This window comes from Haplochromis burtoni, unplaced genomic scaffold (assembly GCF_018398535.1).
Source record: "Haplochromis burtoni strain Fernald_Lab_line unplaced genomic scaffold, NCSU_Asbu1 Contig_177, whole genome shotgun sequence".
NCBI lineage: Eukaryota > Metazoa > Chordata > Actinopteri > Cichliformes > Cichlidae > Haplochromis > Haplochromis burtoni.
In genome coordinates, this window is record NW_024582538.1 from 896,410 (window position 1) to 922,118 (window position 25,709).

The 25,709-nt window shown below is 41.3% G+C and overlaps 2 protein-coding genes across 3 annotated transcripts; both read left to right on the top strand.

The window, feature by feature from the left end:
- Positions 1-152: 152 nt before the first annotated feature.
- Positions 153-5,839, top strand: si:ch211-157b11.8 (fibroleukin). 2 transcript variants are annotated; one of them, XM_005943936.3, is made up of 6 exons: positions 153-732; positions 1,310-1,505; positions 1,860-1,937; positions 2,010-2,122; positions 2,278-2,540; positions 3,448-5,839. In XM_005943936.3, exons 1-6 carry the CDS (start codon positions 454-456, stop codon positions 3,788-3,790), a joined length of 1,272 nt encoding a protein of 423 aa, XP_005943998.1. In that variant the 5' UTR covers positions 153-453; the 3' UTR covers positions 3,791-5,839. The 2 variants fall into 2 exon arrangements, with proteins under 2 accessions (XP_005943998.1, XP_005943997.1); XM_005943935.3 differs by having other exon boundaries at positions 1,307-1,505; positions 3,448-5,838.
- A 9,434-nt stretch (positions 5,840-15,273) lies between these two features.
- gata2b (GATA binding protein 2b) lies at positions 15,274-23,927 on the top strand. Its single transcript, XM_005943940.3, has 6 exons — positions 15,274-15,459; positions 15,703-16,129; positions 16,697-17,284; positions 18,984-19,129; positions 21,637-21,762; positions 22,584-23,927. The coding sequence occupies exons 2-6, from the start codon at positions 15,904-15,906 to the stop codon at positions 22,863-22,865; spliced, it is 1,368 nt and encodes a 455-aa protein (XP_005944002.1). The 5' UTR covers positions 15,274-15,459; positions 15,703-15,903; the 3' UTR covers positions 22,866-23,927.
- The last annotated feature ends 1,782 nt before the right edge of the window (positions 23,928-25,709 follow it).

The following is a 25,709-nucleotide window of genomic DNA, read 5'->3' on the forward strand; positions in this document are numbered from 1 at the left end:
GAGTTAAGGAGATGAACAGATTGTGTGTGTGTGTGTGTGTGTGTGTGTGTGTGTGTGTGTGTGTGTGTGTGTGTGTGTGTGTGTGTGTGTGTATTAGGGGGTGGGTGCATTAGTCCGTGTCAGACAGCAAAGAGTGCCGCATTTATCTAGGAATCTGAGCCAAAGCAACCTCACTAGCAGGAGCACGAGAAAGGGGACAACAAGTGAGATGATCTGAGAAGAAAGAAAGAACATGAAAGAAACCCAGAGAAGAAAACACAAAATGGACAAGGACATGACTATGAAGATCTAATTTTCCCTCTTAAAAAAGGACAAAGTCAGCAAAGTCTATTTGCCTGAAGAGGCACTGCTTGATGAGCTGAAGGAAAGTGAAGAGAAAGTTTGCAGGGAATCGTCAACACAAAGCAACTACTTGGAGGAACAACGTTGGACCACGGTTTAAAACATTTTTCCATGTTTCCTTTCAGTTCCTTTAAGTTTAGCATGCTTCCTCTCCTCTATGTGGGAGTGCTGCTATCCTTAGTTGCCTCTCCAGCCTGTATAAATCCTCCCTGCAAAGATAATCTAGTGGCCTCACCCATCCAGCCTGGGACTGGAGCTGGAGCAGGTACCGGGGCTTGTGAGGGTCAAACTGGGACAACTGCCTGCAGGACAGGGGTTTCACTTGCAGCAATCTCGGACGTCCCTCGGAAAGTGGAGCACAAACATGAATTACCCCAGTTTCAGTACAAGGTAACTGACATTTTATACAGTACTTTTCATTGTATGCGTGTGTTTGTGTTTTTTCACAGTTCCCATCTTAAAAATCCTAAAATCTCAGAGGGGCCAGAAACAACTCTTAAACAGTCAATTAACTCCAGCAGCCTGGGAGACCTTAAAGTTTACCTTTTTACTCATCGTGTTGTAGTGAGAGTGAGCGGCATACTACCAAACTCATGCCAGCAGGTTCTTTCTCATGGAACGCTAGACTTGGCACCACCTTCCAGCCAGGGAACAATAACCGTCAGCAATCAAAGAAGGGACAAAATTAGGTTTGCTTTAAAAATATCCTCATCATATGGCTGTGCTGAGCTCATGCAGGAACAGGTGTGTTAGGGACATGATTAACATGGGTGATGTAAGTGTAAGAGACACACTGTGACACAAAACTGAGCTGTCGGTTATGTGTGAGGATGTGTGGATGATATTTATGCACATGCACAGCTTTATTTTTAGACTTTTTATGCATGACTGAATAACACTAAGGAGTGCTGAATCATTTCTGACTTTCACAAAATGATTTAGATATATCTGTGTCACTGTCTAGCAGACTGGGGTTGTCAGAGAGCGCCTGGTTCAGCTGCAGCGCTGCATGCGCTCTGTCCAGGATACTGGGGGACCTTGGAGTCACGAGGGCCAGGAGAGCAATTCTCTTGGGGCCATCCTGGCTTTAATGGCAGCTGTGCTGACAGAATGTGACCTCCACTGTCACAGCCAGGCGCTTGGGGCAATGGCTAAACGACTGGGTAAGTAGTACACCTTTATATCCCCAATCTCTGCAACACACAAACATGCACACACATAAATGCCAGTGCAGTCACTCCCCCACACATAGTAAACAGAACCTCAATGAGACCTGCTAGGCATCAGTCATAGGTGAGTACATAGGAATTTAACTGCACTAAGAAGCATGGCAAAAACTCTGTATACATGCACACACAGATGCACAGACACATACGGTACAGCTCACAAAGCGAAAAAGCCTTGAGAGCGCTATCATGCATCCTCTCTGTGAGGTATACAGGGGAGCATCTATTTTCAGCCCCTGACGACAGCGTGACTGGCCTCACTGATAACCTAATCTATCTCTTGGTTGGCAGAGAGCGCAGCGGTGGGGAGAGAGGGGGAGAAAGACTTGCTGCTTTTCCTCAAGAGCATCACTCAACATCCACCCACAGGTGAGGGCATTACAAGTAGCCACGTGAATTGTTGTTCATTTCTAAGCAGAAAATGCACTGTGTGTACCCTAGTTGCCCCCTTGGAGAGGCTACATCCTCGGGACTGTGCAGAGATTTACACGCTGGGGATCAAAGAGAATGGAATCTACACCATCCAGCCTGACCTGAATGGGCCGGCACTAGAGGTATTTCAGATTCACCGCACTCATAAATGAGACAGACATATCGCCCGCACCCCAAGCCCACACCACCCTGGTCAGCTTCTTTTGGAGATGTGCATGCTATCTGTGGATCAGTAAAATCTGGGCCTTATAATATTAGAATCTCTGTATTGGTTTAGGCTAAATGTGACATGGAGACTGCGGGTGGCGGGTGGACAGTAATCCAGAATCGGCAAGATGGCTCAGTGGACTTCAACAGAACATGGCAGGAATACCGGGAGGGCTTTGGAAATCTGCAAGGAGAACACTGGCTGGGTAACGCAGCGTTGCATGCCCTTACCTCCAGTGGCCAACACCAACTCCGCATTGAGCTGGAGGACTGGCACCAGCAGAGGCGCCAAGCCACCTACAGCAACTTCAAAGTGGCCTCGGAGGCACAGAGGTGAAGCACTCTGCACACAGATATATTTTCTGCGCTAAGGGATTAAAGTTACCTGGGGATTAGACCAAAGGTCAGAAAAAGAGAGACTTGAGTCTGGAAGTCAGCTACAACAAAAATGTATTTATTTTATCTTCAGTCACAATCTTATTTGCTTTCATGTATTAACAATGGCCATGAAAACTTGTTTTCCCAATCACTTTTTTCTTAAGTATGAACTGCACGTTTACACGAACAGACAAGGTTCTGAATATTTCAGTCAAAATGTGATTAATGTCCTGAGAGATGTGTGTCGTTTTTGTATGGCTGCCAATCAGTTTTGATCAAACTAAATCCTGAAGCAGATCAGCAGAGTTAATAAATTAAAAGTTAATAACTCTTTTAACATTACCTTTCAAACTTTAGCAAAGGCAAATAATGCCTTCGCCTAATGCCTTTATGTAATTCAAATGACCATCTTTAACTATAAGCCATCTTTAACCTATAATCAGTTATTTGCATTCTAGTTTTCCACATATACGATAGTCTACATAACACTATACAAGCTAGGAGACTTGTATATCCAGGACTCTTTCCATTATCACCCATTCACTGTCTTGGTATGGCTGTGGCTCAGGATGTAGAGCAGGTCATTTACTAATTGGAAGGTTGGTGGTTTGTGAATGTTTGCTAGAAGGCACTTCAACACAGCCAAAAGTGCTTGTATCAATGGGTGAATGAGACGTGTTATATAAAATGCTTTGATTGCTCAAGTAAAGTAGAAAAGTACTGTATAAGAATCAATCCATTTGCCACCTTGCCGGGAGTGTGAAATTAATATAAAACATAATTTTACTCGGCTTTTAACAAACAACACACACATAAAAACAAAACAAAAAAAACCCTCAAATGTTGTTTGTCTATCTTCCAGGTATCGCCTGACAGCACGGGAGTATTCTGGTGATGCAGGTAATGCACTGAGCTACAGTAAGCGCTACAACCACGACGGCAGGTCCTTCAGCACTGCTGACAGAGACTATGACCGTTACGTGTCGGGAAGTTGTGGTCAGTACTATGGTGCAGGCTGGTGGTTTGATGCTTGTCTGGCAGCTAATCTGAATGGACGGTACTACCGTGGGCGCTACAGCGGGGTAACCAACGGCATCTACTGGGGAACGTGGTACATCCTGACAGATGGACGAACTGGAGAGCGCTACTCCTTCAAGAGGGTGGAGATGAAGACAAGACCCAAAAACTTTATGGGAACAGACTAAAGATAATGATGTCAACATAATGGGGAAAATTTGCTGTGCAGTAGACTACAGTAATAATCACACCAGACACTTTCTTTCTTGTTTTATAATCGATAGATGCTTTGGTCACTATATTTAGCATTGCTTTCATGTCACTTATCAGTTATATGCAGATGGCAGCTAAAAGATTAAAAAAAAAGTGTAAAAGAAATAATGTTTAAATGCTGATTAGCAGACTGTGAAGCTCTACTTTCTTTATGATGGGCTCACTCTGGTAAAAAAAATACATGTTACTTCATAACTGTGAAACAGTTAAATACATATTGAAAATATTGCAGAGGTTGCTGTAATAAATTTCCAGAATCTTTATTGCACATCAACAACCTGCAAAAGGCTACCTTAATGTATCACAGGATGCCAGGGGAGGCATGTTTTCTCCGTGTTAACAGTTTAAGGACAAGACAAACAACCCAAACCACACATGAAAGTCATCCTTCACATGCATGAGTTAATACTGGTAATTTGCTTGTGTTCCTACCTGTCTATGCTCTGTGACCTACAGAAATACAAGCTGCCTGCAGCAGCTCACAGACATTGTAGGTCAGATGAAGTCATGGGAGACCGTTTACTAAAAGGCAAGAGGTCATCGTGTCCCTGCAGAGAGCTCAGCTGTTATATACACAACTAAAACTAAAACTTCATCACACTGTGATTCATGTGACAGGGTGTCTAACCACAGTCCCCTACTGTATGTTCTGCCTCCAGCTGCTTTAATAGAAAGCCAAAGAGCCAAAGCTCACAGTCTGATACTAAACCAAGAGTAGCCCAGTTTTAGACAGGCCATCTCACCTGACTAATACTTTCCCAGGTAGAGGTCTAACACACTGACGCTAACTCTCAGGACCTTCTTTTTTTCCTTTTCTGTTGGCAAACCGTCCTCCACCCACCTCTATTAAATCAAACACAAACATACAGAAACAGTCACCCTCCCCTGGTCTCTAGAGTTGGTGTCAGCGGGGGTGATTCATCCACAGATGTGTTTCACGAAGACGTTTTGGGAGTAGGTATGTGAGTCAGTGGGTGTGTGTCTCACAGTCTTTGTAAAAGACTTTTTACTTTTAGCATTGTTTTCAGTGAGCTGTCAGTCTCTGCAATAAGCAGGCTGTCTAATGTGATCGTGTGACAGCGCTCTCATCTAAACACACAGACACACTGCTGTCAGACCTCCTACCTGTCGAAGTATTTCACATACACTACTTATCTACACACAAGGAGATGTCTGTTTTATGCACACACACAAACACACACACACACACACACACACATGCACACACACACAGGAGTCAGTGGTTCTCTCAGCAGATAAGGAGGTGCATGATGTGCTTGGCTTCTTAAAAACAAATGGATCCCATTGTACACATCATGGGAAGGTAATCACTGTTACACAACCACAAGCTCCTTTTCACCTTTTCACCTGTTTCACACATAATATTGCACACACACACACGCACACAGGCTAACAATAAGCAATTATGATCAATCACCCATAAAACCTATTATACATATCAGCTTTCTAGTTTAATTTTCTCTGTGTGTCTTCGTGTGTGCTGGAAACAAAGCTGGATGGCTCTGTGTTCTGCCCCCTGGTGGCTCCTGGTTGTATTGTAGAGACTGAGAAAAGCTTTGTCTCAGCTGAAGATGAAATGTGAAGTCAACACAAAAGAAATTAAAACCAGGATAAAATTCTGTCAATCTAAATTCTTTTTTTTTTTTATCTTTAAGAGATTCTGCCTGTATAGAGATGAACGTCTAAAAATCAAGCTCAGTATCTAAATCAATTTTCACTCTATGTCATCAATAAATGGAGCAAAAACCTTTTCCTACCACTTTCTGTTCATCATCACTCTCTATTTTTGCTTTCTATCACTTAATAGGAGTTTGACTGATGTTGTTCAGACCTTCTCAAATTTCCTCCTTTTTGACTCTTCATGCTCCGAGCTGCAACTGCTTTCAATAAATTCAATCACTCCTCCTGATCTCTTCTTCTCTCCTCCTTTCTGCATCCATCAGTCTTGTTGACAAGGGAGGAACAGACGCCCAGGGTTGTGTCACCACAGTATCCTGGCACAGTGTCTGGAGTGGGGTGATAGTGGTGGTGCGGAGGGGTGCGGAGGGGTATCAGCAGGCTCTGCTGCCCCAGGGCCGGAAGCCCAGACTGGGCAGCGGTTAGCCAGCACATCCCTTTGAGAAACACTGTGCTCCTCTGAGGGAAGTTCAGATATGTGTCATTTATTTCTAAGTGACACAAGAAAATATCAGATTTAAAACAGAACTCATGTTAGTAGTAGTGTGTTCATCTTTCTGCAGGAGGCTCTATTTTTATTTTTATTTATTTTTGTAGTGCTTATAAAATATGTTTTTATAATCTTTCACATGATGTAGAAAATTTAGAACAGCCCATCTGGTTACAAAAACTTAAAAATATAATATGATCTCAAATGCCCTATGATAGACTCTTAACCTATCTTGGGTAAGTCCTGCATCTCACCTTATGAAAGCTGGAACCTGCTCAAGCCCCATTGTGACCCTGAAATGGATGAGCTCTTATAATATGGATAGGTGGCCAATAATCACTGCAAATGGGGAAAAAAAAGTTTCCCAATCAAATAATCTGTTTATCCAGGTAATACCCATCAGTCCACCAAACGTTAATAATAATCAGTCTCAGTTTCTCTTTATATCATATTGAAATGCAGAGTAAGACTTCACAAAACACTCCAATATTTCACCCTGGAAACATTTTGTGTTTTTCCTCAGATTTGGCTCCAAAATGAATATAATCTCTCTTCACACTCAAAGGATTTTTTAAGAACATGGATGAAGGCAGAGAGAGTTTTAAATGTGGGCTGCCCCTTTTTTGACTGCTGAAAATGACTGAAGTTGTAGGAATGTGATATTCCCATCCATGTGTTTAACAGCAGGTGGCAATGTTGCTTAGAGCAAATCTGGAAAACAACTTTCACATGAGAAACTGCACAGTAGTCTATAGCAAACAAGGCAAACAAAGTGTCTATAGAAATGAGAGAACAATAGCAACACTGTGCTCTGTCAGAAAATAAACAGCCGGAGACAATAACTGTGCTTAACCTACAGCCTGTTTATGTGAAGTGCGATGAGTAAAAACAATAACTGAGGTCTTATTTTTTGAAGCCATATATGTTATTCCGAATTATTTCAGGGGTTTTGATAAGTTTTGTTCAACTCATAAGGTTTCAGAGAACCGCTGAAAGCACAACAGCCCTGACTTGACTGTAAGCTTCAGGTTGCCGTGCCTCTTTTCAACACTGGGGGCGCCATAATTGGTACTGGAGGTCAAAGGACAAAATCTGCTCATAGTGATGTAAGTTTTTGAAATTAAGACTTTACAAAATTACAAAACAGGTGTGTTAATGCGGACTGTGGTGTAAATGAGCCTCGGGCTCAGCAGCACTGCATAGCAGAAAAGAATCTGGTGAGGTGACAGCATGAAGGAGGCGGGAGGATGAACTTAGTGGCCTGCAGTGGAAGGAACTTTTCATACTTTAACCTGCTCTCATTGCGATAAGGGCATGCATGGCGGCTGTCAAGTGCAAGGAAAGTAGGAGGAAGGCTTGAGGGTGGGGAGGAAGCAGGAGCGGGTGAGGTTTGAAAGGTGTGTGAGTATAACAGGCCGTTAGAGGCTTGTTTCCCTGACCACAGGACCACTGAGAGACAGCATGTGCCTGCTTTTAATACTGGTCCTGCAAAAAACCAGAGAAAGGCAGCGTTCCGTTTGAAACCGGAATTCACCAGAACAAGTGTATCCTGATGTGGTGAGGAGCTGAGGTGAGGAGGGGAGAGGAGGGAGGGAGGGCTCAGAGGGCGCCAAGTGGCAGGCCTCGCTCCATCTTTATGCATGAATGTGCGCATGAAAGTGGAGGTGGAGAGGGTTTGCAGGCAGGGAGCGGAGGCACTGCAGGGTTTTTTTCTAACACAAAAAACAACAACTTTTAATTAACTAAATATTTATGTGATTAACATTCAGCATTTTTAAAATCTTTTGGAGACTAAAATTATTGCAGTGCTTGCTGGTACAGCACTTTTTTTAAATCAAAAAGTTGAATACTTGTGAATAAAGTCAATAAGCTTTACATCAAAATTAGTCATTCATGACATTTAAATTTTATGTAATCAGTTATAATAGTTTTGATAAAACAGTGTTTGATGAACTTCTGGTATAATAAGAAAGCTTCACTTGATACTTTAAAGCAGCAACTTCAACATTAGATTAAAGTTGACCACTTGCGTATTAAATGTGCTGCTCATAGAAATGAATCTTCAGTGTTTTTAACACAGAAGGAAGCTGGTTCACTGATTCACTCACACGTGTATGAATATACATGCTCACAAGCACTTTATTAGAAACACCACATTAATGCTATCATTAATGCTGTGTAGGTGCTTCATTTGCTCATCTTTAGCTGCCATCCTGCAAATGTGTCTGCTGCACAGCTGTGATACAAATCTCCTCATTCTAACATCTCCCAAAGGCATCTTACTGGTTTCACATCTGCTGAGTGGCCAGGCCTTTGCCCGCTGCCCTGTATAGCCTCAGTCTCTTTTAGCGAGTACAGGAGAGGAACATGGCGCGCTCTCAGTGTCGTGAATTATTGCTCCAAAGCGCTTTACTTCCATCAGCATTTACGTCTCATGCAATTCCATAATAATCCACCTCTGATGTGAGGGAAAGACGGAGAAAATAACAGGAGAGGGGGTGAAACGATTGAGAGTGCTGATCAGGCAGACTCCAAATCAAAGGATTATCTAATCTGATAATACCTGCTGACAACAAAATTCATGCGGGCGACCTCCAGGGGGTCAGAAGCAGCTCATCATAATATACCAGGAAGACCTTTCACAATTAATAATCCAATAAATCCTTTAAATATGCACACTGTGCTTGTCAAATTATGAAATATGAATACTGAGAGAGAAAGAATGAATGTGCGTACATGTGTGCATGAGCGTATGTGTGTGTGTGTAAAGTTCAGTATGAAGGATGTGGTAAAGCAGCCCAATGGTCAGCTGTGTTTCTCTTCTCTCTGTAGCTTTCTCTCTTGCACCTGCAGAAAGTTGTGGCAAAGAGGGAAAACACACACACAGACACACACACACTCTGTCACTGCACTCTGATGACTTCACTGTCTTCTGCCTGAGCAGCCGCAAAAGCCACACTGAATTTCTCTAAATGCTACGAGATTTTCTTTTGTTATTGTGTGTGTGTGTGTGTGTGTGTGTGTGTGTGTGTGTGTGTGTGTGTGTGTGTGTGTGTGTGTGTGTGTGTGTGTGTGCTGTAGGCATCTTTTTACACAAAGACCAAGTAAGAGACAGGAATGGATCAGATGTCTTTTTTTCAGCGCCTCTGTGTCTGATGTGCGTGTGACATATAGGATAGGTTAGCTCTGTAGAATCAGCTTAAGCCAAGCAGAAAGTCTGGGGATTTATAGACGGGAAATCATTGAGGATCAGACACAGAATGAGCAGAGAGATGCAAAAACACACAACACCACCATGTGTACCAGAACACATGCACATGTAGATGCAGAGCATGCAAAAAATGCATGTTTGGTCCAAGGGTCTCGAGCCTGTGGCTCCCAGAGCCACATAACAAAAAACTAGCTGATTAATAAGATGAATGGAAATTACATTTTTTTAAAGCATTTTAAAATCGGTTGGTAATAAAGATGACTGCTGTAAGTTCATAACAGCAACAAAACATGATATTACTGCATGCAAATGCAACATTAAATTAGATAAATAAGCTGTGTCACTCTCGTCATAAAGCTAGAATATGTTTTGCAGCTCCAGACTGATTTCTTCTGGTCAAAACTGGTTCTTTTGATTGTAAATTTCTTATTGAAGCCCTCATAAAATCCATCAAAGTCTCTGTCATATAGATGGTGATAAATTTCCTCTGGCTATTTCTGGAGGTTAACTTTACTTGATTTAATCTGTGAAAAACTCATTAAAGATTCCTGGTTGACTGACAGAAACAGAAATGAACAAGGGGCATCTGAAGCTGAACTTGATGAATTGGCACAGAGAATCTCCTTTTAAACTGTGAACATATTTATCTTATTCAGTTTGGTGTCGTAATTACAGAAAATGTAGAAAAAGTTACAAGTCACTATCAAATTCAGCCTTTAGTTTTACTTCTGGCCATTTTCCCTGAACAGTCCTTACTGAGAGCACACCTTAACATATACACTGCACACTCGGACGTACACTCACTCTACCCACAGGAACTGGATTAGCACAAAGACAAAACAAAAGAATGATGAAGTGAAATTGATGAACACGCGAAGGTTGAGGGGGGAGAAAAGGTTGTTTTGAATTCTACAACTCCCCGGACAGCTGCAGTGAAACAGAGATTGATTGACAAGTGGTTAGTGACAAGGTGTTGTAAACTCTCATATCCTGCTGCTCTCTGGGCAGGAAGTGAACCTATGACCTGTAATGACTAAGAAAAGCTACACAGAGAGAAATGCAAGATCAAATGAGAATATTTAAAGATATTCAAGATGCTGAAATAGTTTTTCACTGAGATGTGTGGACAACAGGAGTTTAGAAAATAGGGAAGAATCAGTAATTACAAAATAAAAAGCTACAACTGCTCTGTTGTCACAAGGGGTCACCACAGTGGGCATATGTTAGAACACATCACTGGATTACAGTGTAAATAAGAATCTGTTAATGACACTATTAAGGTGCTGAGGCTGCTGGGCCCGTTTTGTTAACCTCATTGCTCAGCAGCTTGCTAGCATGAAGGACAGCGGCCTAACTATGGTTATTTTTATAAAGTGTAAACTGTGCATAAGGAAAAGGAAAGATTACAGCATCGCTGCTCCTCGGCATAGATCCTGTAAATCTCAGACACTTTAAGGGATGAACAACTTTCTCTCAAAAGCATTGTGGCACATTTGTTTTCTGGATGATGGTGGTGAAAAATACAAAGATCTAGTCATTGGCCTTTTTAAACCGCACCCCCCCCCCCTTTTTTTTTTTTGCTGCAAAATATACAATGAAGCAGAATCTAAATCTTCCCAATCAGGGTGAACAGAACTACTACTCTCCCCTAGGTGTCACTGTCTGCCTGATTATTTCAACCAGAAAAAGCACAGTTTTGTCTTACCATTAGGAGTCCTCCTAATTTGCAGGCCAAGAGTTAGTCTAGCTCTAACAAGTTATTCAAAAAGCTGCCGAGAGATTAACTTTTTAAAATGGACGTCATATTTGTAATTTTTTATGTATTCACTTTATTTAAAAGGATTCTTGAACACTGGCTGTCACTGTATGCTCAATCCAATAAAATCGGAAAATACATATAATTACATACATACTAATTCAAATTGAATTTTAATTCAAGTAATTAAGTTATCTAAACATTTAATTATCCATGAAATCAAACAAATTCGAATGATGCTAAATTTCTAATAAAGAAAAAAATCAAATAAAAAACAAACATTGTTTTAAAAGTAACTTTGAATAAAATGAAACTGAGAATTACATCAGTTTTATGTTTTTTTTTTAAATTAGACCCACTACTTTAAGGAACTTTATTTTATTTTTCCATTATTTTTTTATTGACTGCAGAATCTAATCTAATCTATAAGTGCTTCTAAACTCACCCTTTATTCATTCATTCATTCATTTCCATTAGATGTTAAATCATGTGCACTTAATGACCTGTCGCAAAAAACTTGCTATAAAAGGAAAACTTTTGACTTCAGGAATAACTGTCACACACCGCTGTGATGTCTCAGCAATCAGCTCTGAAAGGAAGAAGAAGAAAATACTTTTTAAATGGTCATCTCTGGTATTTCACGTATTAACTCAACTGCCTTCAAAATATATACTTTAGAGTAACCTATGCAGGCAGATTACCGGCAGCGTTTGAAGGACTGTGATTACGTCTGTGCGGGAGTCATCAACCTACCCCTATCTTCTCTCAGACTTGGGCACAACTTGAAGGGGTTTGCAAAGACTGATATGCTACCTCACTTTGAAGCCTTATGTAATTTGTCACAGTCTTCAACCCAGAATTAGTGCTATTAGGAACATGCAAAGAGGTTTGTTGTCCGCTATGCGATGCTTGCATCTATCAAAGCATCTGAGCAAAGGCCCTCACACTGGGGGGGGGGAGAGAGAGAGAAATGGGAAATGCTCTGTCATTGTAGGGGGAGTGGAGCGAGGAGGAGCGCTCTTGCCTGGTTTGACTTTCTGTTTGACCTTTTCGGGAAGGAGAACTAATCCTTGAATATAATAGACTGTACGATATGGAAAATGACTGCGCTGTTATCTGCGTTACCCTGGAGACCATCAGCAGCACCCAGGCCTGCTGCAGCTGCCAAGTTATTAAGCATCCAGTTTGTATATATTGGAAAATACCTTTTTTCTGCATTAACCGATCACTCCCCACGAACACACGTATCCACAGTACAACAACAACAACAAAAGGTTCCTCCTATTCTTTTTGTCTGCATGACGGAACACTGATTTTCCTTTTCTTTGAATGAAGCCCTGAACCACAGGCTTTGTCCTGATTAGTTTTATCAACAGCATATTGTCTTATAAAAGTGTTCTCTTTATATCGAAATTCCTGACATAGCAGAAATGACAAATGATGGTAGAACCGTTCTCTTTGTTGAAATTTGCTTTTCAACTTGGGGCTATGGGAGAATTTCAGAATAGCCTAATTTCCTTCAAACATACCAAACATTTTTATTCTGTTATTTAAATGAGCAGGAGTTTTTTCAAACAATACGGAGTCATGCGTGATTTCAGCCATGATCATGACTGATTAAATAAACAAATATCAATCTCTGCGCTGTTACCAAACCGTTGCGAGGCTTATCGCCTGCTTTTGCCATTTGCAAAATTTCCAACACGTGAAAACATTATTCAATTTTTTTTCTTCTTCTACTCTCTGCTTGGAGCGGCTGCGTCTGTTTAACTCTTATGCAGTCAAATCCAAGAAGAAAGAAATTAGATATCCCACAACAAAGAGCCGGAACCTCAGATGGCTCCTGCAGATAACCCAAAAATAATGGGAAGCCAAGCTGTATTTATGCTGTCAAATGCACCGAATAAAGACTTTGCACATGCACAACATTAAACTTGTAAATAATAGCCAACATCACCCCCCGCCGCCCCTCTTCTCTCTATCTGTTTATCTATCAATCATTCACACAGATCTAGTCCAGTATAAGTGATGCATTCGCTGCATTAGATGTATTTGTTGTGCGAGTTTGAAAAGGCGGCGATAATCTGGGAGAGAGAGATAAGAAATGCCATTTATTCCGCGGCACTTTGGAGCCTATTTCCCGGGCCGATCAGCCTCATTCTCCCCGACACCTCCAGCAGCTCGCTGATAACGATTAGGCTATTTATTATCTTCACAAAGAACAAAGATTAGCCAGCACCGATGAAAAATTACCCCGGGATGGGCTATAATCAGGGGATCCAAGGATCCCACCAGGATTGGATTTCTCTTTCTCTCTCCTTCAGTCTCACACGCACACATCAATGTAACAGGCACTTGAAAATAATTAAAAGCAAAAAAATTAAAGCAGCAAGTAAAAACAACAACAACGACAATAACAAATAATAATAATAATAATAATAATAATAATAATAATAATAATAATAATAATAATAATAATAATAATAATAATTTGTGATTTCGCGTAGATCATTGCATTTATGTGTAACACGTTTAGAATTTTTTATTTTATTTTATTTTACTCTATTTTCTGTAAGTCTGCTCGGCGTTTATTATGAGGGGAAATCACTTCCTTTTTCGCCCTATAATGAAATTCTCAGAGCTGAATCGGGGAGCGACCTCTCTCTTTCTCCTGGGCTCGTGTGAGAAAAAGAGCCGTAAATAAAAGGGTGGATAGAATTAATGTCAAGTCCTAAAATGGAAGTGGATGTTCGCCGCCGATAAGGTTTTTATCGCCAGGCCAGATCAAAAGGGCTCACACTCAAAGCATGTGTATTTCCACATTATCATGCTGATGAGCTCTAATACTGCTCACTTGTCCCTCTGGTATTCTCTGCTTTCTTTATTTTCTTTATGCTATGGATGTCCTCTTAATACTGCTTAAACAATAACTATAAATATATATATATATATATATATATATATATATATATATATATATATATATATATATATATATATATATATATATATATATATATATATAGAGAGAGAGAGAGAGAGAGAGAGAGAGAGAGAGAGAGATAGATAGATAGATAGATAGATAGATAGATAGATAGATAGATAGATAGATAGATAGATAGATAGTGCGTTTGCACAAAAAAAAACTTTAATGAGCGTTTGAAAAAAAATGAATAAATAATGAGGACATTTACACAGTCAAACTTTTTAATCTAATCGAATCTAATCTTTAATCTGCCCTCTTCCCAATCTTTGCTGTTCGATTGGCGGTTGTTGGCCTGTTCTTCGAAATCACAGCAGGGTCAGGAGGATGTACTTGATGTATTATTAATGCTCCCAAAGTGTAAATATCAGTTGCAGTGTCCTTCCTCGAGTTCATCCGCTGGGACTACAGTACAGTCCGATAAATCTCTCCCTCTCTCTGCTGGTCCCTCAGTCTTGGAAAAAGTTCATGTCCTGCTGAATCTGTTTTTTCTTCACTAAGATGCACTGACGTCAGGAGACGGCGTCAAGCAGGCGGCAGCGTTTGCCGGCCGGGGCTGCACGCGCTCCCTCTCCAATTATTGTCTGTCAATCAAGCAGCGAGGAGGGAGAGAGAGAGAGAGAGCTTTCAGACTGCACACAGCAAAACAGACCATTAAACATATTTAAAATAATAATAATAATAACGTGTAACCACAAATAAAATGACATGCAATACTGACTCCTTCATTTTATAACTGGATACATAAAAAGGTGATTAATAAACATTATCGACGCTGCCAGTATGGCTTCTTCATCGGAACATTAATGTATACATTAAAGAAAATGATCAGCCCACCTTTATTAATTAAACAGCAGCGAGCTCGCTGTATATGGAGCTGTCTCATGTAATAAACCGCCTGCAAAATAAGATGCGGCAACAGACTGACACACTCGAACAAGAAATACTGATTTGTTGAAGCTGATCTCTTAGCCACGGTGGCTGAAATGCATGTAGGCTTGGGGGAAGCTTTATATTTCACACTGATTCTAAATGTACTAAACATTTTAAAAATGTATTTTTGGCAAATTTTAAACAGCGCGTGACCTAAAATTCAATAAAAGTTGCACACGCCTGGCCTCAAGCAGCCAGACAATGTCTGCAGGAATATTACAGAAATGCCTCCGTGATTTTCTGGGCGCAGGCGCTGCCTCTGAGGTTTTGCGGAGGTAGTTTTCAATTGGCTGGGTCCAAGCTTTATTGGAGACTCCGCCTATGAGCTTAACAAGCCAGGCCCCGCGCTGTCAGCCACAGTTATACGTGTTGCTTTAAGTCCCAGTGGACAGAGTTTACTCTGACAAACACAATCGTAAACTGTAGAGGACCTGCAGCAGCAAACGCGGACAGACAGCCGTTTTCCAAAGAGGAATCACCCGACCGGATACTGTAGATAAAATATTGTCAAAGGTAAGATATGTTTACCTTATTGTCGCACAGCAGAATATCAGCCCGTTGATGGGTATAAAGAATGATGTGTTGAATGATGTGTGTTTTGAGGTTTTTTTGGTGTGTTGTTTTTGTTTTTTGCTACCGCTGCATCATTAGTGCACCAGATTCATCCATACGATCTGCATTTAGTGCCCGATGCCTACAAGCCTGCACAATACCTCTGCTTTTTAAATATTAACCTGTGATGTTTACTTGTTGCAGGTTTCCAGTGTCAAACTCGACTGAATGTTCAGGACAGGAGAGGAGCTGAGTTAGGGAGGGACGAAAGCCAAAGCTCCAGTTCTGTGCTGTGAGTGAACGAGAGTGAAAACCTCGTGAAGGAGAGATATTTCAGGGGTATTCTGTCCCCTTCCTACCTGGATATCGTTTGACTTTGTGAACGCGCTACAGAGAGTCACAGAGATGGACGTGGCTGCCGATCAGCCCCGTTGGGTGCATCCCCACGCCGTGCTGAACGGACAACACCCAGACTCTCACCATCCCGGCCTGGGGCACAACTACATGGAGCCCACGGCGCAGCTCCTGCCTCCGGATGAGGTGGATGTTTTCTTTAATCACCTGGACTCACAAGGAAACCCATACTACCCCAACCCTGCCAGGGCCAGAGTGTCCTACAGCCAGGCGCACGGTAAGATGGAGTTAACGCAGGCGTGCAACTTCAACGAACACAATAACGAACACAATAAACACAGAAACTCAGGAACAGCTGGCTTATCGGGAGTCTATCAGAAACAGAAGAGAAAACACATTTCTACATGTGCGCTGAGTTGATGTTTGTCACGGCATTAAAAAGGCAGTAGTTAACCTGAAATGTACCTGCAGGTTGTTGTGAAAACGTCTGTTAATTTATTTTCTATTTTATGTTGCCTATAAATAACTCGCAGGCTTATGATTCTTATAAACTGGGGCATTTTACATTGACCCAAATGTTTGTATTTCACAGTCTGGATGGTTTATTTGTTTTTTATTCATTTTATTAGATTAGAAGTTTTTTACAGTGCGGTCCTAACCTGCTTTTACGCACGCATAGTTCAGAGCATACTGTTGTCATTTCTGTTACAAATATATTATGCTACTTTATTAACGTGTTTAACAGGCCTGTGTATCAACAAGTCTTTGCTATTTCTGCCTCTAAACCTGCAGCCGCCACAGTCGGAATCGGCTCCACAATAACAAGTTTGCTTCTGCTTCACAGCTCGTCTGACGGGGACTCAGGTCTGTCGGCCTCATCTCCTTCACAGCCCGGGGATTTCGTGGCTGGACGGAGGGAAACCTGCCCTCTCGGCTCACCACCACAACGCCTGGGCCGTGAGCCCCTTCAGTAAGCCCAGCCTGCACCACCCTGGCTCTGCCTCCCCCGGCGCTCTCTCCGCCGTTTACCCGTGCAGCAGCAGTTCAAACACGGTCTCAGCATCCTCTTTAACGCCGCCGTCCCACTCCGGCACTCATCTGTACACTTTCCCCCCTACGCCACCCAAAGACGTGTCGCCGGATCCAGGGGCTGCATCTCCGTCGTCCACTACCAGAATCGACGAGAAGGAATCTATCAAATACCAAGTGTCTCTGCCAGAGGGCATGAAGATGGAGGGCTCCAGTCCGCTGAGAAGCAGCCTGGCCTCCATGAACGCCCAGACCCCCACCACCCACCACCCCATACCGACGTACGCTCCCTACTCTTTCCCAGCGGCCCACGAGTACGGCAGCAGCCTGTTCCACCCGGGCAGCCTGCTGGGCTCATCCAGTTTCACTACCAAGAACAAAGGCAAGACACGGTCCTGCACCGGTGAGTCCAGCTCACACACATTTAAATACACACATAAAACAAAGTAAATGTGAAAATACAAAGCCAGAACCTGTATGTAAAGTCTGTCTATGGTTTATGTAACGATCTTATTGCAGGACTGCTGTTTAAGCGGTTCAGTTTAATTTTTTTACCAGCCTAAACTAAACCTAAAGAATGTTTAACTCTAGGGAAATCACAAACCACCGCGATGTATGCGTTTTTAAAACGATCTGTGGCGCCCTGCTGTTTGGGCTTTTTTACTTAGGAAGCAGAAATCTTGGTTTGCGTAACTCGTTTGGCTTTGGCGATTTTTAACCTCCTTTAAATTCACGCAATTTGTTAATAATAATAAACTGATTTTTCACTCTCGGTAATTATGGCCAGTCAGTAAAAAAATACAAGCCAATTGTTTATTAAACCTAGAGTAGTTTTTGAATGCCACAGTTAGAATCACCACTAACACAATAGCTGCTATTAAATAAAATGAAATAAAAATAATTTTAAATATTTACAGGAGCACCATTTACCAAGAGAATACAACCTTAACTAGACGCCGTTTTAGGACGTTTATTTTCCCAGGTCTTTTACTGTCATCCACATTATAAGAGCATAAATCAGTTTAATATATTAAAAAAATGTCTGTTTATGAATTACGTCCTAATTCTGCACCGAGTTCCTCCGCAATTTACACTAAACACAGCCAGTCAGTTGTTATGTGCACGCTGTGCTGATTGCCTCATTAATTTTTCACATTTGGGAAACACAAGTAGAAAAACAACTACTAAATACATTTTTTTTATTAGCGTTTTCTCGGAGGGAATGATGTTACAGACCGGAGCATATACACTCCACAGATCTCCAGCACAGAGCCACTTTGATAAATCTCCTTTGTTGAGCGTGACTTTGTAATTGCCTGAGCTGGCCGCGCGAACAGTGAACTGGATCCAGCCCAGAGGTGTGAAAGGATGATCCGCAGGCGCACGGAGCCAAAAACCTCAGTATTTAGGCTAAGAGTCGCTTCTCTGTTACATAAGACATTAATACATTGTCCTGATTGTTATTTGATAACAGATCAGCTTCAAGCCTGATTGTGTTTGACCAACTTGTTACCAGAGATAAAGTCCAGGGAAACCCAAACTATCTTTTTATTAATTATTATTCTTATGACGTATGAAATCCTAACTGGCTACAAGTGTATTTCTTTGACAACAAGATACTTATATGGCATTTTTTTAAGTACTTGAAAATAATTAAATGTATTTAATGTAGCGTTACAGGTGTTTTATGTCAAGACTTATTTTAGAAGAAAAATAAGACTTGATGTTGAAGCCTTGGAAATTGAGGATGAAGCAGAGATGAACAATAAAGTCAGCTTTTGGCTCCTTTGTGCATCTGATAGTGTAAATTCTGAAAGAGTCACTTCATTGTCTAGTATAACACATTTAGATATTAATTTCTTCTCTAAATAAAGCATCACTTGATACAAAAGCAGATTATTTTACCTTTAATGGGCTTAAAATAAGTTGTTTGTCAGTGTGAATTACAACTGCTGGGAGAGCTGCCACATCAACCTTGCCACCTAAATGAAACATGTCCGCGCACACTTGCACACATCAACACCAAGAATAAATACAGCCCGCAGGCTAAGCTCTAAATTAGGTGGCAGTTTTTACAAATGTCCATGTGTGTTCTCCTTCAGAGGGCCGTGAGTGTGTAAACTGTGGAGCTACCTCTACACCTCTGTGGAGACGTGACAGCACCGGACACTACCTGTGCAACGCCTGTGGGCTGTACCACAAGATGAATGGCCAGAACAGACCACTGATCAAGCCTAAACGCAGGCTGGTGAGTCCATTGCTCTCTTTATATGGAATTGAATGGCTATGCATGCATGTGTGTGTGTTTGTGTGTATGCATTGTGCAGGGTAGTAAATAAAAGAGTGTAAGGTGAAGGGTGAGGGGAATGAGGTACAATTCCAGGAAAGTTATATTTTCCCAATCAGTTTCCAGGAATTGTGTTTCTCACTCACCTCTTGCTCCTTTAGCTCAGACTGTTCGCAGAGTGGATCTCTCTGAATTGTTTTGTTATCATTATTACAGCTACTTCTGATACTGTCATCGATAGCAGGGCCATCATTACTATCCATCAAAACAACTCGGAGCCTCGCTGACACTGTATGGGTCATAATGCTGCTATATGCTGTGCTGATATTTTGACAATTTGTATGGTGACTGGGATTTAGTAAAGATTATGTGTGTGCGTGTGTGTGCATGTGTGTGTGTGTGTGTGTGTGTGTGTAAGTAAACAAAGCAAAACAAAGCTGTTTGTCAGACAAATTGTTTTAAAGGGACAATAAAGAACTGAATCATCAGCAACATATATTTCCTATTATGAACCGCTTCACAGAGAAGTAGGTCAGCGTTCAGCTCCAACTTTATGTCACACCCATCCCACTGATTACTGTGAATTCATCTAGCAATTGTTTAACACAGTTAACACAAGATAAGTCACAGTTATTGTGAAATCTAATTTTAAGGAAAGAAGCAACAAGAATGCTACTTTCCAGCTTTTTGTATTTTTTTCAGCGTCAGCTTTTGGCTGCAGAGTATTAAAATGAAATAATAATAAATAAATAATTATATCTTTGTACCTGAAATGCATTCGTGGAACCACCTGCAGCTGCTCAGCTGCTGTGTTTACAGTTTGTCAGCTGCAGTAGGAGGCAGCTGTGTAGCTGTGTGGGCCACCACACTTTACACCAGGATTTGTGGAGAGCGCTTTAAAAAGCTCGGACCAAAGGCACAGCGGATCAATACATTAGGAGCCCCCGAGGGAACTGATAGTTAAACATGTCAAAGTGTAATTTATTCTAATGAGAATAGCGTTCTGTAGAAGTAATATTTGAATCCCACTGGCTACGGGAGGGACGACGAAATACAAGCATCGCAAAACACCTTGGCACCGAAGGAAAGATGGTAAAGAAGATGAGGAAAGGCTAATAATTAAGACCAAGCACAAAACAAGAGAAGGTCTTGTCTTAATAATCTTGTAAATATAAACGTGAATCGGCCAGAGAAAAACCTGCATTGATCAGACGGGCTGACGCGCGCTGAAGGCTGTCACTTCCCGAATTAAATCCTTTCAGCAGAGATGGATAATAGCAAAGGATTCATTCTCTGCTTTATCTAAAAATAATAATATAAAAAAAAAATCCCGACGCCATTAAGTGCAGAATAAATGCATATACGATCATATATCACGCATGCTTTCCGTATACGTCGGCCCGGGCTCGCAGAGCTCCGAATGCGTCTTGTATTCAGAAGCCTTCCAGTTGTTTCCTATCCGGATATCTGACCGGTCCAGATAAAGCGGCGGGCCAGTGCCAGCTTCCTCCTGCGGCCTCCTAACTAGCTAGCAAGCTTAGACCTCACTTTCTAGTGGTCAGGTTTTCCGTCCACAACACAGAAAGGAAAGCAAATACATTTCATTATAAAAAAAAATTAAACAAAAGGAGAAGGGGCAAAGCTTAACTGTTGATGTGTGCCACAGTGCACCCCGGGTACGCTTACTTTCACTCTGTTCACAGAAAAAAAAAAAGAAAAAGAAAAAAGCTGGAAAAATGCTTGAACGACGTGTCGACGTCACACTTAATTTTTAGTGAAGTACCAATTACTGGAACATTTAGAGTCATGATGGTGTTCAGTGAAAAAAGGATTCACCTAAAAGCATGACGCAATCAGGTGTGACGTATGACCCCAGATTCATTTGGCTTTTTAATTTATTTATTTTTTTAAAAACGGGGCATAAACATAATTTGAAGTCACTGATGTTACCACAATACTCTATCAAAATCTATTTCCCACATGACATCATAATAATACATTTTATATCAACTGTGAATACACTGAGGAGCTAGCTAACATCAGTTAAACAGAGCTGCCACTATTAGTCACCAATACATTTGTTTTCTTATAATAACAATTAGTGATCAATCATAATTTTATTAGTAAAGGTCACAAAGAGCCACTGATTTTAAGTCACTGCCAGCTTGTGTTTTTCTTATTCTTCCATGTTAGCGAATGTCATCATTAAATGTCACTGGACTGAAAACAAAGCATTTGAAAATGTCACACATGCTCATGGGAACACAACATGAGCATTCTCCACAATTTGATTATTATTATTTTTTCTTATGGTCCAATAAAAACAAATTTTGTGAGTCAACAGTTGCGACCTTAATGTCACAAAACAGTATAAATCACTGGATTAGAAAGTTAAGTCTATTCTAGATTTCTGCATACATGCCTTATTTTCCTATGCTCTAATCAGAGCTTGATATTTATTCTTCCAGTCTGCAGCCAGACGAGCAGGCACCTGTTGTGCTAACTGTCAGACGACCACCACCACACTCTGGAGGCGTAATGCGAATGGGGACCCGGTGTGCAACGCCTGCGGCCTCTACTATAAACTGCACAATGTAAGTTTTTATCCTCGATCCCCAGTTTGGGGTCCAGTAGACGGGAAGTGAGCGGGCAGTTTACCCTGATTGCTGAGTGATAGGAGAGGCAGAAAAGAGAGGGAGAGGACAGAGAGGAAAGGGGGAGAGAGAGACAAAGGGTTGTTTTACTCTCAGACACTGTTGCATTCGTTGGTGTTTTCTTTCTTTGTGCTTTATTGTTTCCATGGTAGGCGTAATCCCCTTGAGAGTCACAATGGTGGGACTGTTATATAGTGGGACTGCCACAAGCCCAGCCTCCATATGAATAGCATTAAAGCTCAAGGTATAAAAAAAAGGACTCTGTGGTTGTGGATGTGCATATTTCTCTTTTAAAAACTGACAGTGTTTATAACTTGTAGTTAGTGAATTGCACTGAGTGGTGCTGCTACTTGATGCCATGCATGCGCATTACAGTTTATTGTAGTTAATCCACCATGCATGATTCATGATGCTGTTGCTGTGACCAGTCCCTGGAGTGCATTGTGTATTAATTAGCAGCTGAAAACTGTCCTCAACAGCTGGACAATTTAGTCCTCTTTGATCTGACATATATTGATTTATATTTTGATGAAAAATTATAGTCCAGTAAATACAAAACTAGCTTTACAAGGTTTACACTGCAGTGGGAACCAACGGCTACAGACAGGACAAGCAAGAAGGAATGGATTAATGCATAATTGATTTTCGACTTTTGAAATATATTTTGCTATTTTCACAAACATTTAATACTTCTAGGTGTGAGCTCCAGCACCTAACTTTAACCTCATTATTCACCTCTTCACCAAACTTTCTCTGTGCAGGTGAACCGGCCTCTGACCATGAAGAAGGAAGGAATACAGACACGCAACCGCAAAATGTCCAACAAGTCCAAAAAGAGCAAGCGGCCCAGCGACAGCTACGAGGAGTTTTCAAAAAGCTTGCACGACAAGAGCGCTCACTTCAGCGCCGCCTCTCTTGGTCACATGACCATGGGCCACTTGCCACCTTTTAGCCACACTGGACACATGCTGCCTACGCCCACCCCGATACACCCGTCATTCAGCCACCCACACCACTCCAACATGGTAACGGCGATGGGGTGAGAGGGTGAGGTGGTGTAGAGTTGCCTACAAGAATCTGAGATGGTTACATGAAGTGGGATGAGGGTCTAAACTAGAGGACTGTGTGTACAGTGTTACAGGCACCCGGTTTGTGTGTCTTCATCTCGACTGATGATGCCAGTGGTGGGTCGGAGAAAAGATGTGCGATGAGGGTCAAGGACCTTTTACTGCTTATCTATAGGTACCAATTTTGATGGAAAACGAATCTGCTTCCTCTCAGTCAGGCACAGACATGTAAACACAAAAATGTCATTGCACCTCAAACCTGTGCTCCCGCTGACGGCCTGAGTGCAGTTTAACGTGTGCGGAACAGGTTCGTAGTTACTGTGAATATTGTAAATATGTGCGACCAAAGGGGGGTGCCCCAGAAAGAGAGATCCCCTTCGCAACTTTAAAAGAATATATGCTGGATTTTTTTCTCATGGACGATTTTATGGGAATTTTCACAAAAGAAACAAGCAAACAGAAAAAGTTTATGAATTCTAATTTGACACTGTTTATTATAATTATTGTTATTATAAGTAATATTGTTATTCAGATAATTTATTTTCTTTCTTTCTTTTGGACTATATTACCTGAATCATAAGACGGATACTGTTATCCCAGTTATAAATATATTTTTAGCTGAAGCGCTTTGTCTGAGCAGGTCAACATTTATACTCTTAAGAAATAAAAAAATCATGGTCATTATCTGTTTTTTTTTTGTCAGTTCAATATCAAACATATAAGTCTCTGAGAGGGCAATACATACAAAAATTCACATAAATAAGCTTTCGCCTCATGAAAGTTCCATCAGTCCAAATCACAGGTACAGACATGTGTACATCAGGTGATCTGCATCCTTTCTGTGTTCTTGTTCCTCAGTGGAGCATGAGATTTTACCTTCATAAGGTCCTCCAACACTGATGTTGATGTTTCAGTGTTTAGAATAACCTGTATCATATTCATCTTACACCACCCAGAGTAAGACAGCACAAAATCGGGTGGTCGTTGCATACTGTTAGCGATAAAAAATAATAAAAAATATATATATATATAAAACTAGGAGTTGTGACTAAAGACACTTATTTCCGTCATGATATTAATTTATAAACTTATTCTTAAATGAAAAAAAGTCCACAAATCCTTGTATACCAAAGAAGTTGTTTCATCCCATTCCTCTTTGCTGGAAGGTGTGTTTTATTGTCTTTATTGTTTATGTTTCTTCTCAGTGTGCTCATATGTCACAAATACAATACTCAATTAGATTTAAAGATATCCTTGTAACTAGGGATGGGTATCATTTAGGTTTTATCCGATACCAGTACCAAACCGGTACTTTTGAAACTGTGCCAGTGCTTAAACGGTGCTCAAACCGGTGCTTAAAGAATGGAGAACACAAAATTGGTCCAAAAACCTCTCACGTTCAGCTGTTTTTTTGTAAAAAGATAACAATGTTAGCCTTTTCTGCAGCTATGGGGCATATATGGTATCACTCTTGGCTGGAAACAGTGCTTAATCAATGGAAAAAACACAAACTTTGTCCAAAAATCTCTCATGTTTAGCTGTTTTCCACTTTTTCTTTGGTCATTTTAGCCTTTTTGGCCAGGGTGAAGGGAGTATCTGCCATCAAACAAGAAGACAGCCGCATGTAACTACAACAGTGTTTGCTAGTTCACCTTACGTGCATTAATGTAATAACGTGGTTAGCCTACTCAATGTAAATTACACACGAACAACATTAAGCTACTCACGCAGAGAAGAACGGCTGCTGCTGCCATCATCATCCGTCATCATTTCTGCTACACTGGCAGGGCTAGGGGCCAGGACTCTCCTCTTCGGGTTTTTGGGGGATGTTGCTAACTCCGGGTCCGATAACAGGCACTACACTCGCAGTAGATGTGCTCGGTGTGAGGTCTCGCAGCAAGCTATCAAATACGGCACATTTCTCAGCTTTTAACAAAATGCTATATGTCGCCAGGTGTTTCATCAGATTTTAGGAGTTACCTCCTTTGCACAGTATCAGCTTAAAGCACTTGTTGCAGGCTGCTGAGTTTGCATCTTTTGCTGTGAAGTACAGCCAGACTTTGACCGCTTCGCCTTGGGCGTTTTTAATCTCTGGCTCTGCTCTAAAAGAACGTACGTACCTGGGCCCGCCTACTACGCTTGCAAAGGTAAAATGATTGGCTAGAATCCAAAGTGTGTGACATCTCAGGAAAACAAAGCACCGAAATAAAGCATCGAAATGTGCGCTGCTTTACGGTCTGGTTTCTACCGTTTATGTCAGAACCGGTGCCATAATGGCACCGGATACCGGTACCCATCCCTACTTGTAACTGAACAAGAGAAATTACTCCAAATAAGGAAAAAAAAAGCAATCAAACTGCATTGTGATGTTAGTACATCTACATCAATATATTAGTTTCTCTTATTTGCTTTTCAGTATTGGCAGAGGAATTCAGTTAGAGCATCTTCTGTTTTAATGAGAGTATCAGTATTGTTTTAATCATTCTTCCCTCCTCGAATTCTGCCTACACCTGATGTGAACCGGTCCTTTCACAATGGTGTTCTGGCTGTGAGCAACGATATGTTGCCAATTCCTGGTACTAAACCCAAGCAGTCCCAAGCATGCTCAACCCCAAAAAATCCACAACCAAATGCTCCTTCCCTGTCAAAAATCTCTGATAAAACCACCAAACACCAACTGTACATTCATCAATTTTAATAATGATTTCAGTTGCCATAGGGCACAGGCAGGGTACACTGTGAACAGGTCACCAGTCAATCACAGGTGGGCTCACACATAGAGACAGACGTCATTCTCTCATCATTGCACCTGCTGCCAAT